The sequence below is a fragment of the Vanacampus margaritifer genome, chromosome 18 (genome assembly GCF_051991255.1).
Source record: "Vanacampus margaritifer isolate UIUO_Vmar chromosome 18, RoL_Vmar_1.0, whole genome shotgun sequence".
Lineage (NCBI taxonomy): Eukaryota > Metazoa > Chordata > Actinopteri > Syngnathiformes > Syngnathidae > Vanacampus > Vanacampus margaritifer.
In genome coordinates, this window is record NC_135449.1 from 9,802,356 (window position 1) to 9,817,326 (window position 14,971).

Sequence of the window (14,971 nt, forward strand, 5' to 3'; positions counted from 1 at the left end):
TGACAAATGGGTAGACTTTGGCTGGAAATGACGTATAATTCAAGAATATTCACAGTGGTGTTTTTTTGGGGGGGGTTTGTATTTAGAAAATTATTCAAATTACTGAATCCCACCAGTCTCCGCATTCACTATATACAGTATATATATATATATATATATATATATATATATATATAGTGAATGCGGGAAAAAAATCGATTCGGCAATATTACAGCGCGCAATTCTCGAATCGATTCAGTATGCAAAACGTCTTACTTAGGGTTAGGATTTACACATTATGCATAGAAGAATGTTATATTATTGGAAAATTAAGCCTTAATATTTTTATTTCAGTGCTGACATGAAACAGACTGCAACCTGAATTTTAAGATAAATGAAAAAAAATTCATACAACTCTTACAGTGTACATGTGCAAGTATACTGATTCGTATTTTTTAATTTTGAGTTAAAAAAATTTACAATAATCAATTTATAGATTCGTATTGGGATTAATCGGTATTGAATCGTGACCTATGAATCGTGATACGAATCGAATCGCCAGGTACTAGGCAATTCACACCCCTAATATATATATATATATATATATATATATATATATATATATATATATATATATATATATATATATATATTTGACCTGTGAATGAGTTTGACCACCTATTTTTCCATTTTAAGACTAGCAAGGCACTCAGTCAGAAACCACGGTCATGGGTCCTCCAAACGGGCTAAAAATCCAAAACAAGCATTTAAAACCACAAAAGAACGGTTAAGAACAAACCACCGGATTATGCTGAGGCCGTCTACAAGCAAACACGGCACAAAACCAATCGTACTGTACATTTTTCCCGCCAGGTGGACGGCATCCTGAAGGCTGTCCTGCGCGACGAAATCATCGCTTGGCACAAGAAGACCCAGGAGGACACGTCCATGCCTCTGTCCCCGGCTGGCCAGCCGGAGAACATGGACTCCCAGCAGCTGGTGTCGCTGGTCCAGAAGGCCGTCACTGCCATCATGAACCGCCTGCACAACCTGGCGCAGTTCGAGGGGGGCGAGAGTAAAGTCAACACGTTGGTGGCCGCGGCCAACAGCCTGGACAATTTGTGCCGTATGGACCCTGCGTGGCATCCTTGGCTGTAAAAAAAAAAAAAAAAGACGTGTTGGTCTTTTGCTCATGTTGGAAAGCTGTTTGAGGATTTATTTGTTATCTATCTTTCCTAGTAGCACAATTAATAGTGTTCCTTAAAAAATGAATTGCATACTAGTCGGTGGGAAAAAACACCTTGTAAGATGATCAGTTTTTTTTTTTTTTGTATAAAGAGCATCACCTTCCTAAAATAATTACCTAAAAATATGGTATCCATTATTTTAGGAAGGTGACAATATCAAAGTCGTTGGATAAATGTTCAAATGACTTGTGTATGTTTGTATGAAGACTTGTTAACATTGTTAATGCGAGCTGGATGGGTCATGACGGTTCCACTTTGTACAATCAATCAACCTGTATTTATTTTTGTAACTAAATGTGTTTGTTACAGATTTTGAACTACAACATGGTTTTAAAACAAACAAACAAGAAAAACCCCAGATGTTTCATTGTTTTGTGCCTAGCGCTTATTTTTTTTACAGAAGCCCGTCTCCCAGTTGTTGCACATAATAAGCATTTTGTTTTAATAAAATGCAGTTTTTGATACTATTCTTTTCTGCCTCTACATTCAGCGTTGCCACGGGTCATTAAAAAGCATTAACAGTCATTACATTTAGCTAAAATTAAGGCTTTAAATGGCATTAACAATCATTAACTTACTTTCAAACAAAAACTAAATGATAATAATACCAGTGTCCCAAAAATGTATTTCTAAATGTTTTTACAGAAGGCTTTGATGGTTGAAGCAATGGTAGTTCTTACAAAACGGCCAGCAGGTGGCTACAGAGTATAAGAGATCAAACAGGGCCATGTTGCAAAAAGCTCTTTCCCCCCAGTTTTTAACAGATTTTTTGAATAATGATGAAACTTAGCTATGTACTCATGCAAATTGCTGCAAAACAGAGACAGATAGAACTATACTTTTTTTTTTACTTGATCTTTTTTTTTTTTTTTGGTAGGTTCTATGTTTTTATAGCAATAGAACACAATTTCTGTGGGACTTGCAAAATAAGTCAAAATCCAGAAAAACAGCAAAGGGGGTTGCTTCAGTGAAAATGGCTGGGAGTGAATGAGTTAAATATGAGAGAGGCATTAAAAATGTAAATACAATTCATGTAAAAACATGCTTTATTTTGCATACATTATGCAAAGGAGTCACTATAACACAATTCAGCAATAATAAATGTGATCAAATATATGTGTATATATGCATTTGTGGGGACAGTAACATATTGTCCAACATGAAACACTAATCCCACCTAGTGGGGAAAAAAAAACCTCAACAAATGTATGACAATGTTTAAGCAGAGGTGTCAAATTCAGTTCCAGAAAGTAAAAACCCTGCCACAGTTTGACTTGGGCTCCAAGTGCTAGCTAGCTAGCTAATCAAAGGATGTCAAGTGCTAGCTAGCTAGCTAGCATCAGGGCCTAAAGCCAAACTGGCAGGGTTTTGACTTTCTGGCCCTGGATTTGCCACCTCTGCTTGTAAGTGTTTAATAAATCTTTTTAACTGCAAATAGCTTTATTAATTCCTATACAATTCATGAATAAATAGGTAAAACCACATTTGTATTTGCTAACCATATTTGTCCACTTCTATATTAAGAGTATGAAAAATGTGGAAAAAATGTTTGTTTGTTTTTTTATGAAAATTTTCAAACTGACGGCCCTAATATAGGAACATTAAATTCATTAATTCAAACCCTTGCCATTTCTTTAGGGAGCTCCAACTGTGATCATCCAAAAACTTCAACAATTAATTATCTCCTTAGTTTCTTGAAGTTGGTTATAAAAGAGCAATAATAGCCGGTAATCGCCATCTGTGCCTCACTCTCCCGCATCACTTTGTCGCCGTCATAACGGCCCTGAAGGACACACTCCTGGATGTTATTGTGATCATAACTCACACTGTGAAATGACTGCATCCCCAACATTTAGGAAGTTGATTGCAGTCATCCCGCAGCCGCTCGTCGGTTACGGAGAGGCGTTTCCGAGCGGCGGTGTTGCTCTCTCGTCGGTCGACAATAACCTTGGGGGTCATCCCCCCCTCCGGTTCGAAAGCTCTGTGGTAGTATGTTGAGGCGTTTTGCCTCCTCTCCTGCTGCTTGATGAATGCTCGCCTTTAGATCTCCCAGCAGGCCGCCCTCGCTTGACTTACACGCACTGTCAGACGGGCTCGCCTGCATCCATAAACACAAGTTCGATCTCCAGTACAAGACTTGCATCCTTTCGTCTGAACATATTTACACCAGCTAACATTACTTCTGTCACATCCACACGCTATTAATGTATCAGTTCCATTTGGGCAGTGGTCAGCAACTTTTGATGTCAAAAGAGCCATTTTAGGCCAAATGGGAAAAAAGGAGTGTGTTAGTGTTAGTCTAATGTACTGTACTGAGAGCCCAAGAGCATAATTAGAACTGCGCCGTAACAAAAATATCCAGCTTCCAATTCATTTTATTATACCTTTAGTTTAGTGTTTTGGGATTTAAAAAAAAAAAAAGTAAAATAATTTTTAAATCTTTCAAACATTTTTAGAATGTTCTGCCCTTCTGTCAAATTTCTGACAATTTTGGTATTTTATGGACATATGGTAATTTTATGCCTCAAGTCAAGTATGCCTCTTTTCCTACTTTTTGGGGGACATTTTATAGCTATTTTTTTTTGGACATTTTTGGCAATTTTATGTTACTTTTTGGGATTTTTTTCCCTTTTTTGTTGTTGACATTTTATAGTTACTTTTTGAATGTTTTCTTCCTTTAAATAAAATTCTATTCATTTTTTTAAAAACCTATTTTCTGCCTTTTTGTGCAATTTTAAAGACATTTAAAGGTAATTTTCTGCCTTTTTTTCTTTTTGGACATTTTATGGTTACTTTTTTTTTAGCGTTTTCTTTTCTGCCTTTTTTTTTCTCTTTAACTCAATTCTCTGATATTTTTGGCAATTTTGTGGACATTTTATGTAATCTTCGGGATTTCTCCTTTTGTTTTTGGACATTTTATAGTTACTTCTTGAATGTTTTCTTTTCTTCCTTCTTTTAAATACAGTCTATGTTCCACAAGCCACCGGAAGCACAATAGGGAAGCCGGAAGGAAGCTCATACCGTGATGTCATTTCATCAGTGTAATTGGGGGCACAAATGCTGATGTGATTAGTAAGGAAAATATAACAAGCAAGGGAGAGTCAAAAATGGAAGCTAAATCAAGGTAGAGTGCTGAAAAGCCTTGATAAGAGCAGAAAAACAACAATAAGTGAGTGCTAGCAGGAGAGGCTAAAATAGCGGCTGATTGCTGATTTGAAGCACCTGTGAGCCCGGCCCAGGTGAGCTCTTTCGAACGTCGCCATCTCGCCAACTTTTCCTCGCCGTCTCCTTCTCTTTCTAGTGAGAAAAGGACGGCGGTGATTGATGCGCTCCAGTGGGAGTGAAGGTGTAGGCGCCGGATCAGCACGGAGCCCGGGCCGTACCTCAGAGCAGAGGACAAACACAAATAGATCGCAAATGGCCATCTTCCCCCTCCACTGGTCCCCATCCCCTGAGGATGATGGGTAAGTGCGCGCGTGTGCTTTCACAGTCAAACGTTAATAATAGCAATATGGATGATATACATATGCATCATGGTTGATCATATTTCGTTTTTCTTTCTTTTTCCCTTCTTTCTTTCTCTCTATCTCTTTCTTTCTACTAATCTACTTTACTGTATGTTTCTTGGTAAATGGATGTGTTCTTTTCACTTTGTCAGAAGATCTGTACCAAGATTTTTAATAATATTTAAAAAAATTATGAACCGTCATTGAGTAATTGATTTATTTTATTATTCATTTATTTATTTACTTTTGCGGTGACTCGTAAGCAGGAATTTGAGATACAAGCATCAACAGATGTTTGGCATATTGGAAACAATTCTTCTTCTTCTTCAAAAAAGCTTTAAGCTGTTTAATTTGTAAGTTCACCATAAAACGAAGAAATAAACACGTTGCAGATTTAAAGCTATTTAGCTTTGCCTTAGAAAAATCCACGCTTGGCTTAATGCTAACAAACGATGCAAAACGCAATAGATGGCTAACGAGTAGCATCTGCATTTGGTGGTGTTGTGGTGGTTTGAGCTACAAGACTTCAAATAAGTATTTGAAGTCTTGTAGACAGAAAGTAGAACAATAAATAACCATGGGCACTTATTTTGTATCCTCAAATTTCGTTAGTTTACTGAGTTACAGTAGTTGTGAAACGCTTCATTGTTTGTTTGCATTACTGTTCATCACTGCCTCCTGGTGGCCAAGTTGCTCATCAGAAGAAACCGCATTTAATTAAATATGATGGGGATTTTTTTTTTTAAATTCTTTACATTCTATTTCAATATTGTTATATTTTTGTAAAGCGCAATTTTATAGATGGCTGCTTTCCTATTTAACCATTTGGTTGTCTTGTGATTTCAAAATTTTTTAAAACAGGTGAGTCCAGCCCATTTTTTTGAAAAAAATAATCCAAGCAATCCAAAATTTTGAGATTTAAAATGTTATTTACTGTATTTTAAATATGCAAGTTTTTAGTTTTTTTTTTTTTACAGTACATTTGGTCCCTAAGTCAAAATGATGTCATTGTCATTTTTGTTTTTACCTCACCTAAAAATGACCTTGTCTGTCAAATGTGGTCCCTTGACACAACAGCCCACCCCTTGCTTTAGTGTGCACGTGGCACAGATTTATAAAATTTGTGTCTCACACGATGGCAGAGGCAACTTATTGACGAGAACTGAAGAGAGCGCGACCAACTGGCTAATCCCTTTTCCCTCCAATTCCATCATCTGACTCCTCTTCAGTCGTCACAGCCGACATCCGATGGTTTATTATCTCATTGTTTCAGGCCTTGTTGCGCCGTGGGGGGCGTGCACAATTCTTTTTGGTGTCCTCGTGTAAACAAACAGTATTAATCAAATGACAACGATGTGTTTATCTCCATTGGAGGAAGCGGCTCATCTCATATCTAACGGCGGAAGATTTGTTTTTGTTGCTCGCCAGTGGAGTCCCATTAGGACTTCTAATGACATTTTCACTTGGAGGAGTGCAACTCATCGGCTTTGTGTCTCAAATCTGCTATTTCAATTTTTAATTGCCCAAGTGGGATGCAGCAATCAAAGTCATTTTATGTCTCGGTGACAGCGACGCAGTGGCACATAGCAGCCTTGCTGGAAATAAATACAATTTGTTCTCAAGGCTTAATCGAAATGGATAGACTGCAAGAGAAAGTTATAGAAATTGGTATTAAGGTAGCAGCAGAACATTCTCTACTCAAGCCTATTTAACTAGAATAAACCAGCTACTTAGAATAGATGGCGTAATTATTTCCAAATTATCTTCCTTTTAAATGAATAACACAGAACTCCCATTCCAATTTAAAAAAGAAAAGAAAAAAAAAGGCACTTTTGGACGCACTTATGAAGCAGGATGCCATTATTTTTTTCTTAAGTGTTATATAGTTGTATATTTATTAGAGGTTTCAAAAGTGCTGTGTAAATTTTGAGTTAATTTAAAGTTCCTTTAATGCCACTAATTATTTTTTATTTTTTTACACACCAGACACGTTCACGTCAAAATTTTGCAGTAATAAATTTAATAACAATGCATATATTTGTGGAAACTGGGGTCAAGTTGTATTTTACAATTTAAAAAATGTGCAGAATTTCACAAGTTACTTCATGTTAATGATTAGACAGATCTTAATATGAAAAGAAAAATGCACAGAGCTGTCACGTCTTACAAATGCAATTATGCCATCTAGTGGCAGAAAAATGACCTACACAAATCAATATCACATGTGCCTTTTACAGTCCAGTACATCCTTTTAATTTTAACTAAATTTTATGAATTATTACAAAATTAATCAATGACTAAAAGATGCAACCATATTTCTATTAGTTTGACTTTTTGTTTTCATATATGTTAACAAGAATATAAAAACTTGATTATACATTTTATCGTACAATTAGAGCAAATATAGAATTTGCGATTAATCGTGACTAAACTATTGAAGTCACGTGATTAATTATAATTACAAAATTTGATTGCCTGTCACCCCAAGATTTATTTATTTTTAAAAAGCAAGCCCTATAGGGCACTTTATGTTAATGATTAGATAGATCTTACGATGAAAAGAAAAATGCACTGAGCTGTCACAAATGCAATTATGCCATCTAGTGGCAGAAAAATGACCAACACAAATCAATATCACGTGTCTTTTACAGTCCAGTACATCTTTTTAATTTTAACAAAATTTTATGAATTATTACAAAATTAATCATTGACTAAAAGATGCAGCCATATTTCTATAACTTTATTCCACTTATGTTAACAAGCGTATGAAAACTTTTTTTACATTTGTACATTTCGAACAGATTAGCAATTAATTAATTAATCAACAATTAATTGTGATTTAACTATTGAAGTCATGCGATTAATTACGATTAAAAAATTTAATCGCCTGACACCCCTAATATTTAATTATTTATTTATTAAAATCAAGCCCTAGAGTGCACTTCATTTGTTGATTTTTTTCACACCTCAATATAATAATCAAAACCATTTCCCAGCCATAACTGCCCACTCTCATTTTATAATTATTGGAGTATTTCAAACCAATTTGTTGAGTCCCTCACATTTCCCAGAGCTGCGTTAAGTTCTCCCGACTGCCAGTTGGCACCGTCAGCTGTGCTGGAGTATGGCGGAGAACAGCGCTATTAATTATGGAGGCCACGTTTGTGCCGAATGTTGAGCTGACACGGCACTAAAGTAAGTGTGCATAAACTGTCACTTTTGTCGATTTTGATATTGTTTAGACAGGAGGCGTATGCTGGGTGTAAGGGGCCGTTAAATTTGAATGCGTTCACGATGATCACGTTGCAGATGTCTTAAAATAGCGAGTCAGGTGAAGCTGGCACCACCGTTTTTGTGTTTTGCTTCCCATTACTATAACTTTTCGTCTACTCCACCCTTCTTTCACTTGATTCCTTCTCCAGTTAAATGCAGCACAAATGACAAGCGTAGATGATTGTGTTCACATGATTCCAGATGTCCAAATGACATTCAGCCATTGATGTCGTGTGGCTGGGAAAGTGCCATCTGTTCATGGATAGGTTTGAATGAATAGGATATTATTTTCTGCAGTACATTTCAGTCGGAGATTTGTCGATGTTGTTCAAATGAGTAGTTTCCTATTTATTAGTCATTTGAAAGGAAGCGTTACACAAAACTGGTGGTGGCAGATTTTTGTTGAGATAGCTGAGGAAAATGAAATCCATTTGGAAGAACCTTCATACCAAGATTTTACTTAAGAGTAGTATCTAGTATTTGTATTTATGTAAGTTTTTCATTTGTTCAAAATAAAAAGTTCAATCAATCCTGAGACGTCAAAAATAAATTGAGGCGAATGCATATTGGATTAGCATAGCAATCCAGAGATTCATCTATAGATTAAAATAATTTTTATTTGTTCATTAGGGGACATTCTACTTCAATGAACATTTCATTTAAATACTGTATACAGTAAATTGACTACTTTTGCAGTCACACCTTAAATAAGCCTATATATGCCTATATGTCGTCCTGCTGGGCAGAAAAAGTTAAGATTAACATGCATCTCAATTCAAAAATCATAAAATCTATATAAAATAAAAGTAAAAATAAATAATTATATTCTGAAATACTATTCCAACAGCATATACTGTTTAAACCTCCATTTTTCATTTTTTTGAAGCCAGCTGCAATAGCTAGCTATTTGGCTAACTAAATACAATATTTAGCTACTTAGCTAACTAAAACAGTGCACTATTTAACTACAATAGTGCGCTACTTGTTTAACTACTACACTAGTTGGCTACTTGGCTAACTGCAATAGCTGGCTACTTGGCTAACTGCAATAGCTGGCTACTTGGCTAACTGCAATAGCTGGCTACTTGGCTAACTGCAATAGCTGGCTACTTGGCTAACTGCAATAGCTGGCTACTTGGCTAACTGCAATAGCTGGCTACTTGGCTAACTGCAATAGCTGGCTACTTGGCTAACTGCAATAGCTGGCTACTTGGCTAACTGCAATAGCTGGCTACTTGGCTAACTGCAATAGCTGGCTACTTGGCTAACTGCAATAGCTGGCTACTTGGCTAACTGCAATAGCTGGCTACTTGGCTAACTGCAATAGCTGGCTACTTGGCTAACTACATTTACTACTATAGTTAGCTACTTGGCTAACTACAACAGTTGGCACACGACAATAGAATTAGCTCAGTAAAATAGAATAGAACAACTATTTAAACCTAATCAAATATTATGCACAGTTATCTTTCACAATTGTCATAATATATTTTCTAAGTAGGTAACGTTTGAACAATTGAAAAACAATGCATGTATTGATTTAGTCATATAAAAACAATTACTGTTCGTTATGTAAAAACAGGGTGAATAAAAATGATTTATGCGAAACAAAAACATATTTACTGCATATTGTGCATCAAAGGTTATTATTGTATTTGCTTGTTTTAGCCCCAAAAATCCAAGTTGTGTTTTTTACAGTGTAATCAGATCAATCTGATTGGACCTTGACACATCCTATTTGTCTGAACCCAGATATTAACATTACTTGTATATGCTGAGTATTTTATTTAATTAAAAAAAAATGTTTTGCATCTGTGAGCATTCTTGACTCCCAGCAAAGATGTGCAAAAAATGCTGACGTGCATGTTAGTTAAGTCATGTTTGTTTTCACGATGACTGCCTTGGTTTCTGTTTGCTCTGCACTTGCGGCGACTTCATTTCTTATCAGGCCTTCATATGAAGCAGATCACGATGGCGTGTTCACAGCCATCTTAACGCCTCCCTGCTGCTTATGTCCTCATCAGACCGCACACGCACGGAAAGCTGCTGAGCCCGGTTCACAACAATAACCCACCACTCGACCCCCAGAGCTCCGTGCCCTCCATCAGTATCCTCACCTCTCTCTCTCCCGCCCTGCCTGCATCAAAGAACGTGATTTAATTTGTTTGGTAATATCAGGATTGGCACGTTCAGCCCAGCTTCACTCCAAAGTGAAATTGGACAAGGGCATTGGAGCCTCGCTGTGTAAAAGTGCCTCACCTTGACAGCTGCTTGAGTGGGGAGCGGATTGCGGAGAGAATGAAGGATGTACCTGAAAGGGAGGGGGGGAGACGCCGACGTACTCCTCTCCTCCTCGTCTCACTTGGGAGTTGTGTGCCAGGCAGGCAGGGAGCCACGCGGCTTTAAAGGCCCAAGCTCATTTGAAAGTGGAGACAAAGCACCAGGTGCAACTAGGGGGGCCCGTCCGTCTGCTCCACAACAACATGCTGGAACTTGGCCAGTATGTCCAATTAGTTTCCAAGGAGACATTTTCTGCACCTCATCCTTGTCAGGGGATTGATCTCATTGTAATGACTTTTTTTTTTTTTTTGACAGCGCAGATGGAATCGAAGCGCCCACAAGAATTTTATGTTTGATATCCTCTTTTGTCTACTCGTGCATTGTGTGTATATGTGTTTTTAGGGGGGAAATAAAGGCATATGACATCGGGAATGAAGTCAAAATATTAGTAAAAAATTATGAATTATGAGCTTAAAAACATATTCATAAGAAAAAAAATCCAATATTAACAAATTCATTGCTACATGAAAAATTTTTTAATTTTTAATTTGAAAGTGCATACATTTTACAGGGATAGAGTCCCAATATATTAACAGCAAGAACTTGAGTTTTTTGGAAAAAGCTGTACCTTTTTTGTAATGATACAATTTAAATCGTCTTTCACATAAAAGGTAACTAACAACTGCAATTTTGCTACTTTCTTCGGCACTGTTCAGTAAGACAGCAAAAAATGAAAAATTCCTTCACTGTCAGAGGCCCTTTTCCACCAGTGGGACCCCCCCCCCCCCCCCCCCCCCACACACACACACAAAAAGACCATTTCCGCCAGTGCGGGGTGGGTGGTGGTGGACCGTTTTTTTTCTTTCTTTTTTTTCTTTCAATGTCAGAAGCCAATTTCCGCCTGTGGATTTTTCGTTGTGTCGAAGACCTTTTCTATCAGACCTTTATGCGGCATGCGCAAGCCCTGATAGAAAAGGTCTTCGACTAAAAATAAATAAATACATAAAAAATCCCACTGTCGGAAACCAGCTTCTAACAGTGGGGAACCCCCCCCCCCCCTTTTTTTTAAACTGACGGTAATGGACTTCCATACAAAATGGCCGCCCCCTGAGATGGATAAAAACAGGTAGCTTTTGCTGCTTTTTTCATATTCCACAACCATAATATTAATCATATAACATTTAGACTAGTGAGGGTGCATAGAACATATTGTAAAGAACGTTTTTGACCTGACTTGTAAAATAATGGCCGCCACATTAGCTAAGTGTCTACACGATAGCAAGCAAGTCTTGTTAGCCGTTTAGAATGTTAAATTTTGTCTCAACTTCACCAAAAGAAAACTCTTGATAGTGTAAACATGCTGAAGCAGCAAGTGGAGATGTTAATCACACTGTTGTTGTTTTTTTCTTTCCAAATCTTCATTGTAGACAGCTGGCTATCAATTATGGCGTTACTCTGCCAAGCCCCAGTGACTTGATGGACAGTGATGAAGAGCGGAGAAGAAAAAAAAAAAAAGCAAGGCCTTGGCTGTTGCGCTGACTCTGCTGCTCTTCCCGTCTTTGATCAGCCCTGAGAGAGAATCACAGGTAATTGCATTCAATAAAATCAGACTCCAATCGATCATCCTTTTTTTCTTTTTTTTTTTTTTGAAAGTTTGCGGCGGACGATCTGTGGGCGGGAATGGCGAGTGGATGTGAGGCTAGCTTCATTTCCACCTCCAGTGGAGGGAGACCACCTATTTAGTGGTGAGGCCACTGGGATGATAGCGGATCACACCCCATCAGCCGCGGGGAGGGCCCCGCATCTAACTGATGCCTTTGAGAGGCTCCATCTCGCCGGCTAACGGCTTCAATTTCCATATCATTAGGCTTGTCGGCGCATCTCGTCGCCACTCTCCATTAATCCACGCCGTTGCGCGCGAAAACCGGTTGTCGTGAAGGCATCGTATAAGTGCTCGTTCAAGCTTGGCTCACAATTTCTTTTTTTTTTCTTTATTTTGGGACGTTCTTGGCAATAAACGTGCTTCGGCGCTTGCTGGACAAATGAAGGGAAAAATGTAGGAGGAGCCCAATTTTGCGTCTCCTCACCTCATTACCCGCACCTGGATGGGACTGCAGGGGATGCTAATTTAAGTCGCTTGTTAACAACGCCCTAATGCGTCCTGACAGCAACAAGAAAAAGGGATGAAGGAGAACTTAAAAGGATGAGTGCAGGGGCTAGAAGGCATGCAAATTGTCTTAAACCAGACAATCGTCAATGAAACGTCTTCATCATAAATCATCCAAGCCTCCATTTGTGGCCCCTCGTGCGCACACCATTAGACGCCTTTGCTGATGTTAATAAACTAATGAGCACAAATATTGTTTTGCAAGCAGCACACAACTCCACGTGAAACAAATAAAACTGCAAAATAGATTCTTGTTTTTGTTCAATGTGCCCTGGGTCAATTGTATGTTTTGCAGCTGTGCGGCAATTGCAAGCAAGTCAACACACGGGCGTGCTGCTTATAATTGACAACAGGAAACAAAGAGTTTTTCTTAATGTAACTTCTGAGTGGTTGATGGCAAGTTTCCCCCTCCCAATGCGCGGGTAGTGAGAAAAACTAAGAGCCAATACACATTAAGCCCCAATTCGCAAATAAATGTCCATTAAAATAGACAAAATGGTGGATCATCAACAATAGGCATATAGCCTTTTGTTTTCTATACTGCTTATCATGTTTAGGATAACATCCTCACAATGCCAATGAGTGGCAATTAAAAACATAGTTGCCTAAGGAAAGCGATTTGAGCGTTTTTTTTTTTTTTTTCAATATCACTAGTATGCTTTTTTTCCCAAATGTACTTTAAAAAAAAAAAAGGATAAACTTTTTTCTCTATTAAGCAATTAATATGTGTGTGTGTGTGTGTGTATATATATATATGTGTATATTTTAATTTTATTTCAATTTTTGTAAGTAATTTGTAGCTGTAAGCTAATTACTTTTTTTTCTTTTTTATGGGCAACACTGGTTATTGAAACCTTGACTTTTTAAAACCATGGTAAACTGGTAACCAGCCAATACCTACTCATCAGTATGGATCGTTTTTACATCATGTTGGATAATTAGTGCTGGTTTAGCTGCTACTAGTGCGCAGAAATGTCATCACAGTTGTGGAAAAGATGTGAATCTTACCAGTAAGGACCAGAGGTGGCAAATCCAGGTCCAGAAAGTAAAAAGCCTGCCGCAGTTTGGCTTTAGGCCCTGATGCTAGCTAGCTAGCGCCCTAGCAGGTAAACAAGCAGCATTGGGAGCTAGCTAGCTAGCACCTGGGGCTAAAGCCAAACTGTTGCAAGGTTTTTAGTTTCTGGACCTGGATTTGCCACCTCTGGTAAGGACTAACTAGTACATAGACCTTTAATAAACTGATATTGAATACATGCCTAAATGGCTTTCGATAGGCACTCAGTTGTGTTAATTAAAAACAATGTAATTATTGTTCCTCATACTCTCTGCTATTACATTTTTTTTATCAAACAAAATACCCTTTTGTGGGCTTAATTCGAAGTAAAAACAACAAAGCTTGAGGGTGGCATAGGCAGATGAAAAGAGACCTTTGTTTGCCCTTAGAGTTGATCTTGCCAAGAAAAAAAACAAAAAAAAACTAAGAGGGATTTTTTATTTTATTTTTTTATTTCCAAGCGGACGGAAATTACTTCTCAAGCAGCTCCAGGACATGCCAGATAGATTTTCAATCAGTTCAGTTAGAATTTATGCGTGGGTGATATTTTGGACTGAGAATAGATCATCTCACCTTTTCTTGAATGAAGCACACATTATTTTTTATTTTTTTGTTTGCCAAAGTCTAAATCCGAAGGCCAATTGCTACATTATAATGTGTCAGTATTGCAGGAAAACTCTTTGCATTCAGCTTAAGTTAGCAGCTAGACAGTATGCAATTGCAGTCGCTTCAAATGTGGAGGAAAAGTTCTTTTTAAAAGCTTTATCGGGCTCGCAGAGTGGAAGTGAAAGCTTCGGCACATGATTTTGGGCAAAGCAGATTATGAATATGCAATATTTGTTCTTGTCCTTGCTGCAGCCTCCTGTGATGGTAATGCAACCCCACTGTTTATGCTAAGTTATTCTCCTCCTGATTGGAAAAAGTAATACTGGGGAGCCTGGAGCACGTAGATATGACTTTTAATTTGGTTTGGAGATGCATTCGGCGCTATAAACAAGTAAGATGGCGGAGCGATCTTTAGACAGGCAGAGATGAATTTCCTGCTTGCTTTTTTTTCACGGTGGACTTTGTGGGCGTGGCATCTTGTAACATGCTAATGAGATTCTTAAGTGGGGATTCAATTTGAAATGTATATATGATGGCGCTGGTGGCGGATGGGAAAGCTAACGGAACAGGAGAATGTTTTATCGATTTTGCTCAAATTTCCTGCGTGTGACTCTTTCCCACTGAGTGCAGTGTGAAAAGGGTCTAGGTAGCAAATAGAAAAGAGCTAAACACTCCATCTTGTTTTGCTTTGCGACAACAGTGTAGCAGTATGTAAACTCAACAACCGATGCAATTAATACAGCCCACAAATTGAGTTTTCACGGTGGCAATGCGCGGATCAAGCTTTCAAGATGGTTGACCTTTTGACCTTGCCTAAAGGGCTCTTTACACACCTACTGTACTGGGCTAATTTGTCTAC

At 37.9% G+C, this 14,971-nt stretch overlaps 2 protein-coding genes across 6 annotated transcripts in view; both read left to right on the forward strand.

The window, feature by feature from the left end:
• trrap (transformation/transcription domain-associated protein) overlaps positions 1 to 1,693 on the forward strand; it is an 83,210-nt gene extending 81,517 nt beyond the window's left edge. For both annotated transcript variants that reach the window (XM_077550623.1, XM_077550624.1), the window contains one exon: positions 853 to 1,693. In XM_077550623.1, the coding sequence (XP_077406749.1) occupies positions 853 to 1,137 (285 nt within the window). In that variant the 3' untranslated portion in view covers positions 1,138 to 1,693. The remainder of the gene's footprint in view (positions 1 to 852) is intronic.
• Positions 1,694 to 4,230: 2,537 nt separating this feature from the next.
• LOC144038197 (uncharacterized) overlaps positions 4,231 to 14,971 on the forward strand; it is a 47,767-nt gene continuing 37,026 nt past the window's right edge. For 3 of the 4 annotated variants that reach the window (XR_013289179.1, XR_013289178.1, XM_077550430.1), the window contains exons 1-3: positions 4,231 to 4,465; positions 4,528 to 4,690; positions 11,713 to 11,871. The gene's annotated coding sequence lies outside the window, so the exon portion shown is untranslated. Of the gene's footprint in view, positions 4,466 to 4,527; positions 4,691 to 11,712; positions 11,872 to 11,938; positions 12,678 to 14,971 lie in introns of those variants that run through there. The other variant, XR_013289177.1, reaches the window with a different exon arrangement.